At 46.8% G+C, this 21,478-nt stretch overlaps 1 protein-coding gene across 1 annotated transcript; it reads left to right on the top strand.

Moving 5' to 3' along the window:
• The first annotated feature begins 10,423 nt into the window (after window positions 1-10,423).
• On the top strand, window positions 10,424-13,177 carry LOC145338068 (putative G-protein coupled receptor 139). The gene is made up of 2 exons (XM_080182854.1): window positions 10,424-10,529; window positions 12,279-13,177. Exons 1-2 carry the CDS (start codon window positions 10,424-10,426, stop codon window positions 13,175-13,177), a joined length of 1,005 nt encoding a protein of 334 aa, XP_080038980.1.
• Window positions 13,178-21,478: the final 8,301 nt, after the last annotated feature.

Here is a 21,478-nt window from a genome sequence, read left to right as displayed (position 1 = left end):
TTCAGAACATCTACCTCTTCTAGCCTATCAGCCTGTATCACACTCTCATCCTTAAAAACATGGCCTCCCTCCTTGGTAAACACTGCAGAAAAGTATTCATTCATCACCTCTCCTATCTCTTCTGACTCCATGCACAAGTTCCCACTACTATCCTTGACCAGCCCTAACCTCACCCTGGTCATTCTTTTATTTCTCACATAAGAGTATCTGACCCATCAAGGACATCTCATGCCCTCTCCTTGCTCTCCTAAGGCCTCTTTTTAGCTCATACCTTGCTACCTTGTAACCCTCAAGCAACCCAACTGAACCTTGTTTTTCATCCTTATATACACTTCTTTTTCCCTCCTGACGAGAAATTCAACCTCTTTTGTGAACCATGGTTCCCTCACTCGGCCATTTCCTCCCTGCCTGACTGGGACATACCTATCAAGGGCATGCAGTATTTGTTCCTTGAACAAGCTCCACTTTTCATTTGTGCCTTTCCCTGACAGTTTCTGTTCCCATATCATGATCCCTAATTCTTGCCTAATCGCATCAGAATGACCCCTCCCTCAATTATAAACCTTGACCTGCCGTATGGCCCTATCCCTCTCCATTGCAATATTGAAAAACACCAAATTGTGGTCACTATCTCCAATGTACTCTCCCGCAAACAAATCTAACACTTGGCCCAGTTCATTACCCAGTACCAAATCCAATGTGGCCCCACCTCTTGTCAGCCTATTCACATATTGTGTCAGGAAACCCTCCTGCACACACTGTACAAAAACTGCCCCATCTGAACTATTCAACCTATAAAGGTTCCAATCAATATTTGGAAAGTTAAAGTCACCCATGATAACTACCTTGTGACCTCCACACCTTATCCATAATCTGCTTTGCAAGTTCCTCCTCCGCATCTCTGTTACTATTTGGGAGCCTATAGAAAACTCCTAACAACATGACCAATCCTTTTCTAACTTCAGCCCATATTACCTCAGTAGGCAGATCCTCTTCAAACTGCCTTTCAGCAGCCGTTAAACTATCCTGGATTAACAATGCTACTCTTCCACCTCTTTTACCACCTTCCCTACTCTTACAGAAATCCTATACCCCAGAACTTCCAACAACCATTCCTGTCCCTGTTCTAACCATGTCTCTGTAATGGCCCTAACACTGTAGTCCCAAGTACCAATCCATGCTCCAAGTTCACCTACCTTATTCCGGATGCTCCTTGCATTGAAGTAGATATTTCTTCCTTCTTAACCTGGGTGTCATCACCAATAACATACTGAATGTATGTAATTGTGTAGAAATCATAATCCCACTAATACTTAAAAATCATAAAGAAAACGTAATATCGTCTCACATAGGCCATCAAATAGCTGTCTGGCAATACATATTCTTATAAACCAGCGGAGCACTTAGTCATAGGGACATCTCCTTGTCCTCTTGGATCGATGCCACTGCTGCTGTCCTCATCATTGACTTTGTTGCCAAAGAACAGCAATATTTGAACCCTTGCACAATTATAATGATCATTGGAATGAAAATGGAGTAAAATACTATCCCTTGCACTATACTTGTCCCAAGTGATCTCATCCAGTCAGTTCTGCAGCTCCTCAGAAAAGAAGATGTTGGTTCTTTAAGTTTCTCGAAGTCCTTCTGAATGTGCGCAGCCAAATTAATTATGTTCTCTGAAGTGTCTGGTAAGTATGTGCAACATTTTGTTCCAATTAAAGCACATCTTCCACCCTTAGCTGCCAATATGAACTCAAATGCCCACATGTTTTGTCGCACAACTGCCTGCATGGCAACCATCTCATTACTGATCTTCAATAAGTGCCATTGAGTGTTAGGTAAGTGTGCTTCCCCTGAAGCAATATCAAATAATGCAAGATTGATTACGATTGGTGGATCCAGACCAATTTGGTTGGTTATATCGACCGAATGTTGACACTTGTTCATGCCCCAATCTCTTCCAGCGCCTCTTCTATTCTCAATACACAATATATCTTGCAGTTTCCGTTCTGCTTCATTTAAAGTGAGGCTGGATGTGGGACTGGATGTATTAAAAATAGGTGAATACCTGTTCATGTCACCTGGCCCACCTGCACAGGATCAATTTGTATAAAAGTCTACTCTATCACAAGCCCCAGGAAAACCTACTGCTATTCCTCATGATCCCAAAAAGACTGAGTAAGCTGATCCCACACAATTAAATCTGCCCATGATAAAGCTACTGGGTGTAAAGGAATCTGGGAGCACATCCAACATTTAGATATATGAGCAGTTTCAGCATAGTGTATGCCATATACAAATAAGTATTAGTATGCAGTTCATGATGGACTGTCTGTATAAAACATAACAAACTCAACAGTAAAAGAGCAGGAAAGTTTAAAAAGCCTTTCAACAATTCTTAATTGATCATATTAATATTCTCTTTGTAAATTTCCCAGCTGCTTGTTAATATTAAAAAAGATAAACATTCATTTACAGAACCGTGCTATAGGGCAGTATTGTACCATTTTATGTCTTGAGTGCTGTGTGGACTTGAAACTGCGAGAGTTTCAGATCCATCTTTGGGCGTGTTTTTAGGCCGCCCCTACATACTCTGCCTGCAAAATTTTGAGCGAGTCTGATTCTCGCTGCAGAAGTCTGTGGGTGGGGCTTAACTCGCCCAAAACCCTGCAGCTCCGATCGGAGCCTCCAACTGCACACGCGCAAAAGGAAATAATGCTGTTCCTCTCCCACATCCCTCCCGGGCCGGATAATGCCTCCCCCTGGGCCCCACAGAGATTGCCCCCCACATTACTGACCCACTTAACCCCCCACCACCCCACTGCCCAGACAGATCACGCATTCCCCCCCACCACCGATTGCAGGCACAATGGCAGCACTCCCCACCCCCTCCCTCCCGCCACTCTTTCCCCCACCCAGCACCCACCTACACGTGGCCCCCATCTACCCCTGACTCCGATGGCTATCTGACACCTCCCTTTCTCTCTCCTGCGCCCAATCATCACAGAAGCACAGATCCATCCCCCACAACCACCACACCGCTCCCCCACCTCCATCAGCACCCCTGCAAGTGTGCACTTGCCTTCCCCTCAATGCTAACAAGCAAACTGCATTTAACTTGCTGGAATCCTCTCTCAACTGTCTGCGCTTGACCTGCCCTAATGAGAGGCAGCTCCATTAAAACCCCAAGGATGGACAAGAAGTGCAGGAAGAAGTAGAAAAGTAGCCAGTGCCCAGATTCAGTAAGCACGACCTCAGCAGGTTACTGGATGTTGCAGAGGGAAACCCTTTTCCCCTCGGCAGGACGCAGACCCAGGGGAGGTGGCTGCCTGGGAGGCAATAGCCGCCTCGGTCAGTGCCGTGGCACTGGCCCCCAGAACAGCAAAGCAGCGTTGCAAGATCAATGACCTCATCCAGGCAGAAGGGGAAGCGCTTAACCCCCATCTACCATCTTCGCCCCCAAAGCAGCCAGATCCTCCCACCTTGCATGCTTCCAGCCCCTGACACCAAGCACCATCTTCCTCCTCCCCAAGAGTATCACTGGGCTTGCCTTCTGAGGGCCACACCCTGACACTTTCAGGAATCGTGCCAACATTTTTTTCACGGCTCCTTCTGTCCCCACAGGAGACAGGACTCCGTAGCTGTCGGGAGAGGGAACAGACAGGGCCTGGTGACCCTGACCTCAGGGTCCTCACCTTCTTTGAGCAGTGGGCCTGGAGCCGGCCAGAGAGGATGACATCTGAGCAGTCAGCCACAGCGTAGTCGGGCTGGATCGAGAAGTGAGCGCCTGTCAATCCTCCACACAATTTGAGTCAATTACTAGGAGTCATAGGTTTAAGGTACGAGGGGCAAATTTAAACAAGATGTACAAAGCATGTTTATTTACACAGAGTGTGGTGGGGTATCTGGAACTCTCTGCCGGGGGAGGTCGTGGAAGCAGGAACAATAGTGAACTTTTAAGAGGCAAGTGCATGAATGGATGGGAATAGAAGGATATGGTCCCAGGAAGGGTAGGGGGTTCCAATTCAGATGAGCAGCATGGTCGCTGCAAACTCAGAGGGCCGAAGGGCCTGTTCCTGTGCTGGAATTTTCTTTGTACTTTGTTCTATGTTCGATGGAGAAATGTCAAGTAACTTTCTAGCACCCCAGATTCCTTTGTGTCCTTTGCGCTTAACCTTGTGTCCTGTGTTGCAAGAGCAGATCTGGAAGCAGCAGGACCATCTGGAATCAAGGCCCCCGCTGCAGTTCCCGCCCATCCTGAGACTGACAGCTCTAAAGACTCTTCGGAGGAAGTGGGTGAAGGGACCTCCGAGGGTGGCACCTTTTTGGCATCAGCTTCCACCTCCCAACTCACCATCCCAGGTATTCTCACATCGGTGGCTCCAGTTAGTGGTGAGGGACCTGGGTCACTCTCTGGCGAGCACGACATATCTGCTAATATACATTGGGTGGAGGAGGGAATGTCTGGGGCCTCTGGCACGCGGGGGCCTGCCGGAGGCGAGGACTCAGATGGCCCCAGGCTACGTGCTAGGCCTCTGGCATCACTTCTTCCTCATGGAGATGCAGCAACAGATTCAGGGAATGCAGGAAGGGCTGACGGCCACACTGGACCCACTGCAAGGCTGCTGGGAGGAATCTCAAAGCTTTCAGGTGGACCAGCCTGTCTTGCATGGTTCCCAGACCAAAAACTGTAAGGGTAGCGCCCATCGTGGAAAGCCTGGAGCAGGGGATCCTCACCATGATGGCAAGTTACAAGCAATGGCTGAGTCACAGAGGGCCCACATCTGAGGACTTCAACAAGCTTATTGAGAATCTGCGGCCCATGGCTGAGAGTCTCGAGAGCTTGCAGTAGACCTAGCGCGACAGCGCGGAGACACAGCGGGCTATGGCAGCAGCCCTTGAGAACGCAGTCACAGAGGGTCATGGCTGAGGGACAGCAGAGCTTGGCCCAGACTCAGACGGCACTTGCCCATGCCGTTGATAGGTGGCCCCCGACTCAGGTGGCCATCGCCGAGGGCTCGGCCACCATGGAGAGGACACACGTGGTCATCCAGGATTGGCAGGATCGGGTAATGCCAGAGCTTCTGGAGCTCACTGCAGAAGCACTATCATCACATGGAGTGAGCCAGGGGACCCACAAGAACCCCAAGGAAGAGGAAGGGCTCGAGTTCATGCCCGGGCCTTCCAGCCAGGAGACTGTAGCTGTGGTCACACCTTCTGACTCCTCACTTCCTGACACTGGGGCATCTCAGGGGCAGCAGGATAAAGAAGGTGTCATGGATATGTCTCAGACACTTGGAATCTGGTCAGGACTCTTAAGATCCAAGCCCTCCTGAGGACACTGGTCAAGCGCATCACAGGCCATGGGGTGAGTAGGCAGCTGGCCCCCTCCACCTCCAAAGTCCATTCTGGGGATACACGAAGATGCAGTGGTAGGTCATGTAAGTTTAGGAAGATGTTGTTCCATTAAGAAGGCACAGGTGGAGGGCTGCACTAGTTCGATAGATTTTTAAGCACCCTAACTTCTTCTGTTCACAAATTTTTATGTTGAAACTTATTTCGACACATCTATTGTAAACAAGAAGTTTTTTTACACCACCAACCTCTAGCTAATTTGTCTCAGAGTTGCCTCGAACAGGAATGGGGTTACCACGATGGTTTCCGGAGGGATGCTTCATGTTGATGTCAGTTGGGGAGGCTCCTCAACGCTGTGTCACTGAGAAAATAAAGGCATTGGTTCACCAGAACCCACGAACCATTCCCTCCTCTCCCCCACCCCATCCACCCCAGGGCTCTGTAGGGGGTTTTCAGATCCCTTACCCACTACACAGACATGGGCCCAGGTGCCAGCGTACATGCGGAACTCAGCTAGATTCAGACTCATTTGCGCCAGGACATCATCACAATGGTGCTTAGTGAGTCGTCTTCACCTTCCTCCCTGCCAAAGAAACTCACTGACACAGCGTACCGAAGCCCACTACCCTTGTTTTGCAATGTTGCAGGAGATAGTAGAGGGAATGGAACCCACATGCAGAAACACAGGCCCCTAGTGAGCAAAGTGCCTGGTGAGTATGGCCTCATAGAATCATAGAAACCCTACAGTGCAGAAGGAGGCCATTTGGCCCATTGAGTCTGCACCGACCACAATCCCACCCAGGCCCTACCCCCTTATCCCTATACATTTACCCACTAATCCCTCTAACCTATGCATCTCAGGACACTAAGGGGCAATTTTTAGCATGGCTAATCAACCTAACCCGCACATCTTTGGACTGTGGGAGGAAACCCACGCAGACATGAGGAGAACGTGCAAACTCCACACAGACAGTGACCCAAGCTGGGAATCGAACCCGGGTCCTTGGTGCTGTGAAGCAGCAGCGCTAACCACTGTGCTACCGTGCCGCCCTCTCTTTCCTCACATGCCTGATTCTTGCTGCCAGCCCTCCAGCACCTCGGTAGTGTTGCTTGGCATTGTCCTCCTCCTCCTCCTCCCCCTCTTGTTGGGTGGCCTTCTCCCCAGCTTTGCCTGGCTGGTCAGCCTCCACGTCTTCCTCCTCCTCCTCCTCCAAAAGGTCTCTTCACTGCTACGCCAGGTTGTGAAGGGCACAGTGCACCACCACAATGTGGGAGGAAATCAGGGGGCTGTATTGTAGGGCCCCGACAGGTTGGTCCAAACACCTGAACTGCATTTTCAGGAGCCCCATGCACCTCCCCACTATCGAGCGGGTGGCAATGTGGGCCTCAACCTCAATATCACTGTTAGCCACTCGGCCAATCTTTGCATCATCGGCATACTGACCCTATCCTCCACAAAGTCGTTTATATTAATGATGAACAATAGGGGGGCCAGCACAGATCTCTGTGATACGCCACTGGCCTCAAGTCACTAAAACAACTGTCTGTCATCACCCTTTGTTTCCTACCACTAAGCCAATTATGAATCCATCTTGTCAGGTCACCCTGTATCCCACGTGCATTGGCCTTCATAATAAGTCTCCCATGTGGGATTTTGTCAAAGGCTTTGCTGAACTCCATGTAAACTACATCAACCGCACTACCCTCATCCACATACTTGGTTACCTGCTCAAGAAGTTCAATCAAATTTGTTAGGCATGACCTCCCTCTGACAAAACCATGCTGACCATCCCTGATCAAACCATGCCTCTTCAAAAGAAGATAGATTCTCTCCTTCAGAATCATCTCCAGGAGTTTCCCAACATGAGACTCACCGTCTGTAGTTCCCTGTCTTGTCTCTACAACTTTCTTAAATAGTGGGACTACAGTAGCTGTTCTCCAGTCCTCTTGGGTGTGGAGATGCCAGCGTTGGAATGACGTAAGCATAGTAAGAACTCTCACAACATCAGGTTAAAGTCCAACAGGTTTAGTTTGTAGCACAAGCTTTCGGAGTGTCACTCCTCCTTCAGTACTCACCTGAAGAAGAAGTGACACTCTAAAAGCTTGTGCTAACAATAAAACCTGTTGGACTTTAACCTGGTATTGTGAGACTACTTACTGTGTCCCCTTGGTGGTCAGGGAGGAATTAAAAATTTTAGTCAGAGCATCTGCTATTTCCTCCCTTGCCTCCCACAATAGCCTTGGATACAATTCATCTGGACCTGGCAATCTGTCCACCTTTAAGCACACCAATACCTTCAATGCCTTGCCACTCCCTGTGATAATTTTCTCGAGGGCCTCAGAGTCCCTCTCCCTGAGTTCCATAACTATCTCCTCATTTTTGCTAAAGGAGTTATAGTTTCACCCGAGTCCAGAGTACAGAAGATTCTTTCAGGTGGTTTTCTGACAGAATCCCCGGTCCTGGTCCCTGGGACTTGGTTGCAGGTTGAGTTCACTGGAGGTGCAGAAAATGCTTCTTGTGTCCTAGGGAGAGATGGATGTTGAAGGGAGTCTGCTGGACTGGAGTCCTGTTTGAAGGCTAAACAGCAACTGAAGATAAAATTCTAAAGCTGTTCCATAAATGAAACTCAAACAGTTCAAGTCTTGGTGATGCTGTCGGGCAGTTTCAGGTCAAGATAGTCAGCTAATGAGAGCACTTGTTAAAACTCATTGTATTTTGAGCAGGTATCGGCAGAACCATTATGACAAAGTTTGGGCGCGCTGCTGGGAGACACCAGCAGCCGCTATTTTGCGGGCTTCTTGCTGGGCATCACGGCCTCAGTGAGTCTCGAGACTAAGATTCCAGTGTAATCAGCTCCACATCGGAAACTGGCACAGAACCAACTACAATATGGAAATCACAAACAAACAACAAAAGAACAAAGAACAGTACAGCACAGGAAACAGGCCCTTCGGCCCTGCAAGCCTGTGTTGCTCATTGGTCCAACTAGACCATTCGTTTGTATCCCTCCATTCCCAGTTTGCTCATGTGACTATCCAGATAAGACTTAAACAATGCCATCGTGTCTGCCTCCACCATCCTACTTGGCAGTGCATTCCAGGCCCCCACCACCCTCTGTGTAAAAAACGTCCTTCTGATATCTGAGTTATACCTCGCCCCTCTCACCTTTAGCCCGTGACCCCATCTGCATTTGATTAGGGGGTCCGGGACTGAAGTCTCTGCCCGCTTGTGTCTTTCCCCATGTCAGGAGTGCTTCACTCCAGTGAGATTTACGCCTGCTCCCCACTAATGGGGAACAGGTAGCTCCACCCCACTGGAGGGAATAGAGGCCATTGAGGCTTCCCCTCCAGAAGGTCAGGGGAAAGAGAGTACCCCCTTGGAAAGTGGCCCTCTTCGTAGGGTGGGTGATAGGTGGGGGTGTGGGGGACCCGCTGCCATTCTGCACTTGGGATGACTGAGAGAGGGAGGGAAGAAGGAAGTGGTCAGGGTTGGCCAATGTGGTGGGGGGGGATCAGGGCTTGTTGCGGGAGGGGTGTTGAGGCAGTCATGGAGGTCTGTACTTTGTGGGGCAGTGTGTTGGGGGAGGGGTGTTCAGGAGATTGGGGCTGTCCAGGGAAGGGGTCGAGGAGATTGGGGCTGGCCTGGGGATGTGTGGGAGGCCAGCGTTCAGAGGTGGGGAGGTCAGAAGGCCAGCAATGGGGGTTTGCGCGATAGACCAGCAATCTGGAGGCCAACAACGCAGAGCTAGTGTGAATGCACCGATCTCTGTGCTGACAGATTGGCACATGCGCTGTGGCCCACACAGCGCTATACTGCTGGCCTCTTGGGCGGGATGGGCCCCACCCCCTTCTTTCCAGTGTGAACCATGTAAGGGCATTCTGTGATACATGGTGCGTTAGAAAATCACTCTGGAAATCATGCTAAATACAACTAACGGGAATTATTCCTCTTTTCCCACATATTAGGAACTTTGAATTTTTTGGGAGAATCCCTGCCATGGAGTCACAACTAGCTCTGTCTTTGCCATGGCTGGCTGGTACAGATGTGCCATCTGCAAATCAATAATGTTGGATTGGCTGAAATGTTTGTAAGACGCAAACAGTGTTATCGTCCTGGGCTGGGATGTACTCATAGAAATTCATAGAATCCTGCAGTGCTGAAGGAGGCCATTCAGCCCATCGAGTCTGCACCGACCACAATCCCTCCCACGCCCTACCCCTGTAACTCCATGCATTTACCCTGCTCGTCCCCCTGACACTAAGGGGCGATTTAGCATGGCCAATCCACCTAATCCGCACGTCTTTGGGCTGTGGGAGGAAACCGGAGCACCTGGAGGAAACCCAAGCAGAAACAGGGAGAATGAGCAAACTCCACACAGACAGTGACCCAAGCTGGTAATCAGGCCCAGGTCCCTGGTGCTGTGAGGCAGCAGTGCGAACCACCGTGCCACCCCAGTACTGTCCTGCATTCATTTTCAAGCTGCTCAAAAACCTCAATCATGTGGTTAACTTCAGCTGTTTTATTAGTCCAACCATTCTTAAATTTAAATATATTTAAAATTAAACCATAAAGTAGCTAGACTGACTTAGATTGATATATTTTCAGGCCTGTCTTCTGGATGGGACACTTACAGGCCTACAGCCCTCTACAGCCATGCAGTCGTAAACAATGTCAGCCAGTCCACTTCTTTCATCCATCTTTTCTTCTTGAAGTCCTATTATGTCCCAGCCAGGCCAGGTTAATGCTTTACTTTGTGATGTTGAAAATATTGCAATGGAAGGAGTTAACTGAGCTCTGTTTGTTCAGTGACTATAATTAATGTCTCCGTGGATCTTAATTGGAGGATTGCCTGCTTCTACTAATATGGGAATTCTCTCAATGTATTATCCAGAGTGTCAGCAGGAGTATCACTGCCATCAGTGACAGGGATCCGCAGCTCCGGAGACAGGGAGAGATCAGAATCCGAGGAGACTCAACTGGAATATTCCAACAATGGATCAGAGTCTGAAAACAATGGATTGGAATGTTACATCAATGAGCAGGGATCTATCCTATTGGCTTTATATGATGTCTGTGGATTCGCAATGGAACACATTGCAAAATCGGATCCAATATGCACTGAAGATTATTCAGCACTTTTACTATCCTATCCTGGCTATTGTTGGCATCCCTCGTAAGTCTCTCTAACCAGCTGTCACTTCTTTAACTGTTTATGTCATTTAGTCTTCCATTTTTGTGCTTTTATTGATCCTGCCAATCTTGGAAAAGGATCAATCCAACATGAAACATTAACTCTGTTTCACTCTGCAGATCTGCTGCAATCCTCCAGTATTTTCTGATGCTATTGTACAAGATACCAGTTAGACCTCAGCTGGAATGTTGTGTAACATTCTGAGCACCATACTACAGGAAGGATGTGAACAAATTAGAGAGGGTGCAGAAGAGAGTTACAAGAACGGTTCCAGGGTTGAGCATGTTCAGTTATGAAAATAGACTGGAGAGGTTGGGACTGCTCTCCTTGGAGAGAAGAAGCTAACAAAAGACAATGTCACAAAACGGTGAGCTTGGCCACGGTAAGTTCACTGGAGAGGTGCTGTGTTGTGATTTCACTGCAGATCCAAGCAGTCGCAACCAGCGATGTAGTTCCACCGGGCTCTGGCTTTATTCCATTGTCTGAAATTATTGCCCAGGAGTGATCCAGGTGAAATTAGGAGGGAGAGAGAAGAGCAAGGGGTGCAGCAGCTGCGGTGATCTTTCGTGTGGGGGTGGAGCTGGGTGAGGGGTGGAGGAGATGCTGTATGGACTACAATTAAAACTGCATCAAATAACTCATTTCAAAGTGTTAGCATCTCTCCCTCTGATTGAGATAAATACACAGCTCAAGAGACAGACCTTCCAATCACGTCATTAACATGGTGCAGAGATTTCTGCATCACTTGGGTGGCACTGAGAGTATCTTCTGGGGGCTAAAATTTCCTCCAACAGTCCAAAGATGTGTGGGCTAGGTTGATTGGCCATGCTGAATTGCCCCTTAATGTCAGGGGGATCATCAGGGTAAGTGTGAAGTGTTACAGGAATAGGTCCTAGGTGGGATTGTGGTTGGTGCAGACTCAATGGGCTGAATGGCCTCCTTCTGTACTGTAGGGATTCTGTGATTTTTTTTCACTTTGGACTCTCACTGCATCTGGGACAGCAAGTTGTTGTTGTAGCTCGTGGAAAATGATGGGGTTAAACAGTATCAGATGGTCAATAGTGTTGCCTTCTGGCCAGAGATTCTGGCACCTGAAACACCATCATCACTAGGGGTGTTTAGACTCATAGAATCCCTACAGTACAGAAGGAGGACATTCAGCCCATTGAGCCTGCACCGTCAACAATCCCACACTATTCCCATGACTCCACATATTTAGCCTGCTGATCCCCCTGAAACTCGGGTCAATTTAGCATGGCCTATCCACCTAACCTGCACATCTTTGGAATGAGGCAGGAAAGCAGGGCACCCAGACGAAACCCATGCAGACACGGGGAGAATGTACAAACTCCACACAGACAGTGACCCAAGCCAGGAGTGGAACCCGTGTTCCTGGCCCTCTGAGGCAGCAGTTCTCGCCGCTGTGCAACCTTGACGCCCTCGCAATGTGATCATTTCAAAAGAAATGTAATTGTGTTTCAGTTCGGGAGGAATAGGAAGCAGGGGTGGGTGATAATCAACATTCAGTTGAACAATTTCAATAACATCACATGTGCCATTTAAGCACTCCCATATTCCACCTTATTACAGATTTGTTCTTTCATTCGTTCTTTCAAGTACATTCATGGAATATATCAATGGGAGACCAACACAATTGAGGGTCTCAGTAAAACCTCAATGAAACTGCTACCTTTACTTCCAGCCTGATGTTTGATTTTCCTCTCCTCACAGTTAACTTAGTGACGATTATGATCCTCTCCCGGGGAAAGTGCGGTCTCTCCAAATCTGTCACTCACTACCTGGTTGCCATGGCAGCAGCTGATCTACTGGTCATTATCGTTGACTTGATATTGAGACACATTTCAATTACTTTTGATGACCAGTTTTATTTCCGGCGATCCATCCCCATCTGTAATATCCACGCCGTCCTGCTCTATGCAGTTACTGACTGTTCTGTCTATTTCACCGTCACTTTCACCTTTGATCGATTTGTTGCCATTTGCTGCCAGAAGCTGAAAAGTAAATACTGCAGTGAGAAAACGGCAACTGTGGTCCTGGGAACAGTGACTGTGCTGAGCTGCTTAAAGAATATTTTCTGGTATTTTATGTTCCTGCCTCAGTATAGGTTGAAGAGCAATACTTGGTTTTGTGAAATGTCATTCGATGTTCAGGTATCTCAAATTTGGGGACCAATCGAGTTCCTCCATCACATTCTAAATCCAGCAGTGCCATTTGTCCTGATTCTGTTCCTCAATGGATTCACTGTCAGACACATTATAGTGAGCAGCAGCGTTCGCAAGAGACTACGGACTCACAGCAGTGAAGACAGTTCCAGAGACCCAGAGATGGAGAGTCGCAGGAAATCCATAATTCTACTCTTTGTTATCTCGGGCAATTTCATCATCTTATGGGCACTGTTAATGTTTTATTTTACATGGTACCGAATGTCAGGTTTGGGATATCAATCTGTTTCTCTCCATCCTTTGGTGCTTGAATTGGGTTTCATGCTGCAACTCTTCAGTTGCTGCACCAACACTTGCATTTATGCTGTGACCCAGACTAAGTTCAGAGAGGAGTTGAAGAGTATGCTGAAGTATCCCTTTATTCTAACTCTGAAATCCATTCATTGAGGAACAGAATTGAGTCACTGAGTGATTCCAGAAATTTTACCATGTTATTTCCCATTTCCAGCACGGTGGGTGGGAGGAGAGGGGGAGGGGGATTGTGCAGAGGGACGTTCCCCATTGTGATGATGGAAGAACATGCGGCCATTCCTAATGGGATGGTGAGTTGGACACGTTGAGCAATCTGGTCAGATAGTATTTCCCATGAAAACCTGACATGCTTATAGTTATTGAATTTACTGGACACTTGACACAAACAGATCATCAGAGAGGGCAACCGTGGGACCAACCTCACTGGAGCCCAGAATATCCAGCCACCTTGGAAGCATTCAATGCTGTGGCTGCAAGAGCAAATCAGACGATGAGAATCCACTGCTTTCCTCCCCATTGTCCACAAACATTAGTGCTGAATTTAGGAGTGTGATGGGCGAATGGGCCAGGAACTGACAAATGGAATTTAATGTTAGCAAGTGTGAAGTTGTCCACTTTGGTAGGAATAATGGTAGGAAGGACTATTACTTACATGGTGAAAAACTGCAGCATGCAACGGTGCAGAGGGACCTCAGCGTCCTTGTGCATGAGTCGCAAAAACCCAGCCTGCAGGTGGTCAGGAAGGCGAATGGGATGCTGGCCTTCATAGCGAGGGGGATTGAATATAAAAGTAGGGAGGTCTTGCTGCAACTGTACAGGGCACTGGTGAGGCCGCAGCTGGAGTACTGTGTGCAGTTTTGGTTGCCGCACTTACGCAAGGATATTTTGGCCTTGGAGTGAGTGCAGAGGAGGTTCACTAGGCTGATACTGGAGTTGAGGGGGTTGAACTATGAGGAGAGGCTGAATAAACTAGGCTTGTACTCGTTAGAGTTTAGAAGAATGAGGGGACATCTCATTGAGACATATAAGATGAAGAATGGGATGGATAGGATAGAGGTGGAGAGGCTCTTCCCGCTCAGAAAGGACAATAGGACTAGAGGGCACAGCCTCAAGTTAAGGGGGGGGACAGTTTAGAACGGAGTTGAGGAGGAACTTCTTCACTCAAAGGGTGGTGAATCTCTGGAATTCTCTGCCCGTTGAAGTGGTGAGGACTGCCTCGCTAAATATATTTAAGACGCGGGTAGATAGGTTTTTGATAGGCAAGGGGATTAGGGTTATGGGGAGAGGGCGGGAAAGTGGAACTGATCCACAACAGATCAGCCATGATCTTATTGAATGGCGGGGCAGGCTCGAAGGGCTAGATGGCCTACTCCTGCTCTTATCTCATATGTTCTTATGATATTCTCTGCTTGCCTGGATGAGTGCAAGTCCAACAGTACTCAAGCAATTCAACACCATTCAGGGAAAAGCAGCCCACTGGAGCGTTCTGAATCTGCATCACCATTCAGTATGATTAATGGTGGATTTTGGGCTTTAACTGCACAGACCATCCTTCCTCCATGTTCCCTGTTTCCAGGAGATCAGTCAATTGAGCCTTCGATGTATTTAATAATGGAGCATCCACAGCCTTCTGGGATAGAGAGTACCAAAGATTTGCAATCCTTTAAGAAGAATAATTTCTCCTCATCTCAATCCTAAATGACCAGCTCCCCATGTTTTATATTCCCCAAGAGAGCAAATGATCTCTCAGCATCCACCCTTTGAAGTCCCTCCTGAATCTGAAGTGATTAAATGAGATCATTGATCATTCTTTGAACTCAATAGAAAATGAACACAATTTGTTCAGCCTCCAATCATAAGACAATCCCCTCATCTGAGGCACTAGTTTAATGAACCTTCACTGTTCCTCCTCCATTGGTTTAAATGTCAATACCAAAGCTTCAAAAATATTCCTGATATGCTATTATCAAAACCTTGTACAATTGAAGTAAATCTTCTTTATTCTTGTACACCAATCCCCTGACAATAGAAGTCAATATTCACTTTGCATTCCTCATTACCTGCTCCCCCTGTTAAATGTTTGCATTCCAGTTCTAAGCAATCCCGAGTCTCTTTGAAAATCAAAACCTACAAGTTTCTCGCTATTTGAAAGAATTGGATTTTCTATAATAACTTCACATTTCCATAGATTATAATCTACCTTGCTCCCATTCGCTTAACTTGTCTATATCTCTTTGATGTCTCTCTCTCTGTGTCCTCCTCGCTGCTTACCTTCCCACTGAGCTTTTCATCACCAGCACACTTAGATACATCTCTCTCTATCCCTTGACCTAAAACATTAATAAACATTGTAAATGGCTGAGGGCCCAGCACTAACCCTTGTGGACCTCCACCAATGACAACATGAAAGAAACACGATTAGTCTGTCAACCAATCTTCTATTCATGCTGATATAATACCTCCAAATCTACGCACAATCATCTTGTCTCTTAACCATTTGTGTGGCACTTTGTAACTGCCTTTTATAAATCCAGGTAATTTACATCTATTGATTCCCCATTTTTCCCTTTACCACCCCATCCCCCAACATCTCCTCACTTTTGGTAAATACGGCTATATACCAATATTGCTCTTGCGACCCATTTTAGATCATTGGTTGGTGTATTCTATATTAAACCTTGACAGCTAATGGTGGCACGATGGCACAGTGGTTAGCAGTACCACCTCACAATGCCTGGGACCGGCCTTCAATTCTGGCCTTGGGTCGCGGTTTGTGTGGAGTTTGCCACATTCTCCCTGTGTCTGCATGCGTCCCTCCAGGTGCTCTGTTTTCTCCCCATATACCAAAGATGTCTGCTTTAGGTTGACTGGCCATGTTAAATTGCCCCTTAGTATCAGGGGGACCAGCATGGTAAATAAATGTGGTCACAGGGATGGGGCCTGGGTGGGATTGTTGTTGGTGCAGACAGGATGGGCTGAAGGGCCTCTTCTGCACTGTATGATTCTATGATTATATTTATCAATGCTACCTTTTTGGTCACCTTTCGCTGGTTTCTAAGTGCTCCCAATACTCCATTACTCTCATATTTTTGCAATGTTGTAAGCATGTTCTTTCAATCTAATGCTATCTCTAAACAGTGAGTCATGGATGGATCCCTCTCACGTTTTCTCATGGAATGTACTTCTGGTGGATGTAGTGACTTGTTCCTTTCAGAGTTTTCCTGCTGTTTTTTTACAGCCATACCTCTCAGTCAATTTAATTAATTTACGCTGTTCACTCGTATCGATGTAACCATCTTTGTTTAGATTGAAAATTGTTCTTTCTAATTGGAATTTGTTAGTTTCCAGACGGACATTGATTTCAATGGTGTTGTGGGGTAAGTTCAGATGGCCGGTACTGTCTTTAACTACAGACAATAAAAAACTCATGAGACAGATCCTCTGTATAAAAAACATAATATTTAACAAAAACACAACATGCAATTGCTCAGAGGTCACCAAAAAGGTTAAGCAGCTCTGGAATAGAGTGGCAGAATCTCTCTGGTGAATCTAATGTTTACAGTCAAAAACAGATCAATTATAGATCTTCTGATCAATTATTCCTGCCTTACATTACTTTAATATCAATTACACCTAATAGGCACACATCAATAAGTCTCTGACGTTCACCCCAGCCATTCTATCATCCAGTACAATGATATCTCATTCATCCATTTAATCTGGATGCTGACTCCAAACTTGGCTAAAGTCACTTCCTGGTTGCCTGGTTACCTTGGACGCTTGCTGCAGGGATCAAACTGGATTATCCCCACCGGTTCATTGCCAACCTGCATGAACAGGTGGTCCTGCGTCCAGGCACATCCATGTCCTGAGTCTAGACAATGAATTGAGCCTATTTATAATGTTCCCTCGCAATTCTGATAAGAATTTCACTAACCGCGGGGTTCCCAGGCCTTTGGCTCTGAACTCTTCAACTTTACCATCATCCTTTACTGTAACCTGCTTTCTGCTGAAGTGAGCAATGATTCATACATTTAAAATGTATTTCAAAATCTCAATAAATATGTTGGAAAATCATAAAGATTTGTTCAATTTTCTTACTGCATCCACACATGTAAGAACATAAGAAATAGGAGCAGGAGTAGGCCATCTAGCCCTTCGAGCCTGCCCCGCCATTCAATAAGATCATGGCTGATCTGTCGTAGCTCAGTTCCACAATCCCGCCCTCTCCCCATAACCCTTAATCCCCTCGCTTATCAAAAACCCATCAACCCGGGTCTTAAAAATATTTAGCGAGGCAGCCTCCACCACCTCAACGGGCAGAGAATTCCAGAGATTCACCACCCTTTGAGTGAAGAAGTTCCTCCTCAACTCCGTTCTAAACCGCGCCCCCCTTTATCTTGAGCCTGTGCCCCCTAGTCCTACTATCCTTTCTGCGCGGGAAGAGTCTCTCCACCTCTATCCTATCCATCCCATTCATCATCTTATACGTCTCAATGAGATCTCCCCTCATTCTTCTAAACTCTAACGAGTACAAGCCTAGTTTATTCAGCCTCTCCTCATAGCTCAACCCCCTCAACTCCGGTATCAGCCTAGTAAACCTCCTCTGCACTCCCTCCAAGGCCAAAATATCCTTGCGTAAGTGCGGTGACCAAAACTGCACACAGTACTCCAGCTGCGGCCTCACCAATGCCCTATACAGCCGCAGCAAGACCTCCCTACTCTTATATTCAATCCCCCTCGCTATGAAGGCCAGCATCCCATTAGCCTTCCTGACCACCTGCTGCACCTGCAGGCTGGGTTTTTGCGACTCATGCACAAGGGCCCCAAGGTCCCTCTGCACCGTCGCCTGCTGCAGTTTTTCGCCACGTAAGAAATAGTCCTTCCTGCCAAAGTGGACCACCTCGCACTTGCCAACATTAAATTCCATTTGCCATTTCCTGGCCTATTCGCCCAGCCTATCTAGATCCTTCTGCAGACTCTCCACACCCTCCGCGCAATTTGCCGTTCCCCCAATCTTGGTGTCATCAGCAAATTTCGACACCATACACTCGGTTCCCTCCTCCAGATCATCTATATAAATGGTAAATAGCTGAGGCCCCAGCACCGACCCCTGGGGCACTCCACTAGTCACCAACCGCCAATCCGAATAGCACCCATTAACCCCCACTCTCTGCCTCCTATTTGACAACCAATGCTCTATCCACGCTAACACCCTACCCCCAACTCCATGCCCCCTTACCTTCTGCAATAACCTTTTGTGAGGTACCTTGTCAAACGCCTTCTGAAAATCAAGAAAGACCACATCCACCTGCTCTCCTCTATCCACCGCCCTAGACACATCCTCATAGAACTCCAATAAATTTGTCAGACACGACTTCCCCTTAACGAAACCGTGCTGCGTCTGCTCTATCAAGCAATTCCCCTCAAGATGCCTCGCTATTTCCTCCTTGATGACGGATTCTAACATTTCACCTACAACAGACGTTAAACTAACCGGCCTATAATTCCCTGCCTTTTGCCTGGCACCCTTCTTAAACAACGGCGTAACATTAGCCGCTTTCCAATCTTCCAGCACTTCCCCGGAATCCAGCGACGTGTAAATTATTCATCTCATTGGCTCGCTAATTTTGGTTCAAGGACCATTTAACTCTTTGCTAATAGTCTTGCTAGTGTCTCAATGTATTGTTATGCACCTTATTAATAATTAGGAACTTCCCATTTCAATCCCCCTCCTGGCCATTGGTTAGCCCAATGCTAAGCCAGTAAACACTTAAATTCTAAAGAGTGATTGGATTCTTGATTTCATCAAACATAGATCATAGAACAGTACAGCACAGTACAGGCCCTTGATGTTGTGCCCAACTTTGTCCAAGATCAAGCTATCCCACTTCCTATCATTCTGGAGTGTTCCATGTGCCTATCCAATAACCACTTGAAAGTTCCTGAAGTGTCCGACTCCACTATCACAGCAGGCAGTCCATTCCACACCCCAACCACTCTTTCAGTAAAGAACTTACCTCGGACATCCCTTCTATATTTCCCACCACGAACCTTATAGTTATGCCCCCTCCTAACAGCTGTATCCACCCGAGGAAATAGTCTCTGCACGTCCACTCTATTTATCATCATCTTATGAACCTCTATTAAGTCGCTTCTCATCCTCCTCCGCCCCAAAAGAAAAAAGCCACATTTCCCTCAACCTTTCCTCATGAGACCTATCCTCCAAACCAGGCAACATCCTGGTAAATCTCCTCTCCACTCTCTCCAAAGCTTCCACATCCTTCTTATAGTGAGGTGACCAGATCTGCACACAATATTCCAAATGTGGTCTCACCAAAGTCCTGTATATTTGCAGCATAACCCCACGGCTCTTAAACTCAAATCCCCGTTAATGAACGCTAACACACTATAATAATAACTCCATCTGCCACTTTTCTGCCCAGCTCTGCATCCTATCAATTCTCTTTGCAGTCTACAACAGCCCTCCACCTTATCCACTACTCCACCAATCTTGGTGTTATCAGCAAATTTACTGACCCATCCTTCAGCCCCCTCTTCCAAGTCATTGATAAAAATCACAAATAGCAGAGGACCCAGCACTGATCCCTGTGATACACCGCTGGTAACTGGTCTCCAGTCTGAAAATTTTCCGTCCATCACCCTCTGTCTTCTGTGAGACAGACAGTTAGTTATCCAATCGGCCAAATTTCCCTTTATCCCACACCTCCTTACTTTCTTCATGAGTCTACCATGGGCAACCTTATCAAATGCCTTTCTAAATTCCATGTATACGATATCAATTGCTCTACCTTCATCTGTACACTTCGTTACCTCCTCAAAAAATTCAATCAAGTTTGTCACGCAAGACTTACCATTCACAAATCCATGCTGACTATCCCGGATTAAGCTGCATCTTTCCAAATGGTCATAAATCCTATCCCTCAGGACCTTTTCCACTAACTTACCAACCACCAAGGTAAGACTAACCGGCCTATAATTACCAGGGTCATTCCTATTTCCTTTCTTAAAGACAGGAACAACATTTGCCACTCTCCAGTCCTCTGGCACTATCTCCATGAACGGTGAGGACCCAAAGATCAAAGCCAAATGCTCTGCAATCTCATCTCTTGCCTCCCAAAGAATCCTAAGATATATCCCATCTGGCCCAGGGAACTTATCGACCCTCAGGTTTTTCAAAATTGCTAATATATCTTCTTTCAGAACATCTACCTCTTCTAGCCTATCAGCCTGTATCACACTCTCATCCTTAAAAACATGGCCTCCCTCCTTGGTAAACACTGCAGAAAAGTATTCATTCATCACCTCTCCTATCTCTTCTGACTCCATGCACAAGTTCCCACTACTATCCTTGACCAGCCCTAACCTCACCCTGGTCATTCTTTTATTTCTCACATAAGAGTATCTGACCCATCAAGGACATCTCATGCCCTCTCCTTGCTCTCCTAAGGCCTCTTTTTAGCTCATACCTTGCTACCTTGTAACCCTCAAGCAACCCAACTGAACCTTGTTTTTCATCCTTATATACACTTCTTTTTCCCTCCTGACGAGAAATTCAACCTCTTTTGTGAACCATGGTTCCCTCACTCGGCCATTTCCTCCCTGCCTGACTGGGACATACCTATCAAGGGCATGCAGTATTTGTTCCTTGAACAAGCTCCACTTTTCATTTGTGCCTTTCCCTGACAGTTTCTGTTCCCATATCATGATCCCTAATTCTTGCCTAATCGCATCAGAATGACCCCTCCCTCAATTATAAACCTTGACCTGCCGTATGGCCCTATCCCTCTCCATTGCAATATTGAAAAACACCAAATTGTGGTCACTATCTCCAATGTACTCTCCCGCAAACAAATCTAACACTTGGCCCAGTTCATTACCCAGTACCAAATCCAATATGGCCCCACCTCTTGTCAGCCTATTCACATATTGTGTCAGGAAACCCTCCTGCACACACTGTACAAAAACTGCCCCATCTGAACTATTCAACCTATAAAGGTTCCAATCAATATTTGGAAAGTTAAAGTCACCCATGATAACTACCTTGTGACCTCCACACCTTATCCATAATCTGCTTTGCAAGTTCCTCCTCCGCATCTCTGTTACTATTTGGGAGCCTATAGAAAACTCCTAACAACATGACCAATCCTTTTCTAACTTCAGCCCATATTACCTCAGTAGGCAGATCCTCTTCAAACTGCCTTTCAGCAGCCGTTAAACTATCCTGGATTAACAATGCTACTCTTCCACCTCTTTTACCACCTTCCCTACTCTTACAGAAATCCTATACCCCAGAACTTCCAACAACCATTCCTGTCCCTGTTCTAACCATGTCTCTGTAGTGGCCCTAACACTGTAGTCCCAAGTACCAATCCATGCTCCAAGTTCACCTACCTTATTCCGGATGCTCCTTGC

This window comes from Carcharhinus amblyrhynchos, unplaced genomic scaffold (genome assembly GCF_965287045.1).
Source record: "Carcharhinus amblyrhynchos unplaced genomic scaffold, sCarAmb.v2.hapA scaffold_92, whole genome shotgun sequence".
Classification (NCBI taxonomy): Eukaryota; Metazoa; Chordata; class Chondrichthyes; order Carcharhiniformes; family Carcharhinidae; genus Carcharhinus; species Carcharhinus amblyrhynchos.
Note: the sequence above shows the minus strand (reverse complement) of the source record. Positions and strands in the feature narration are given on the sequence as shown.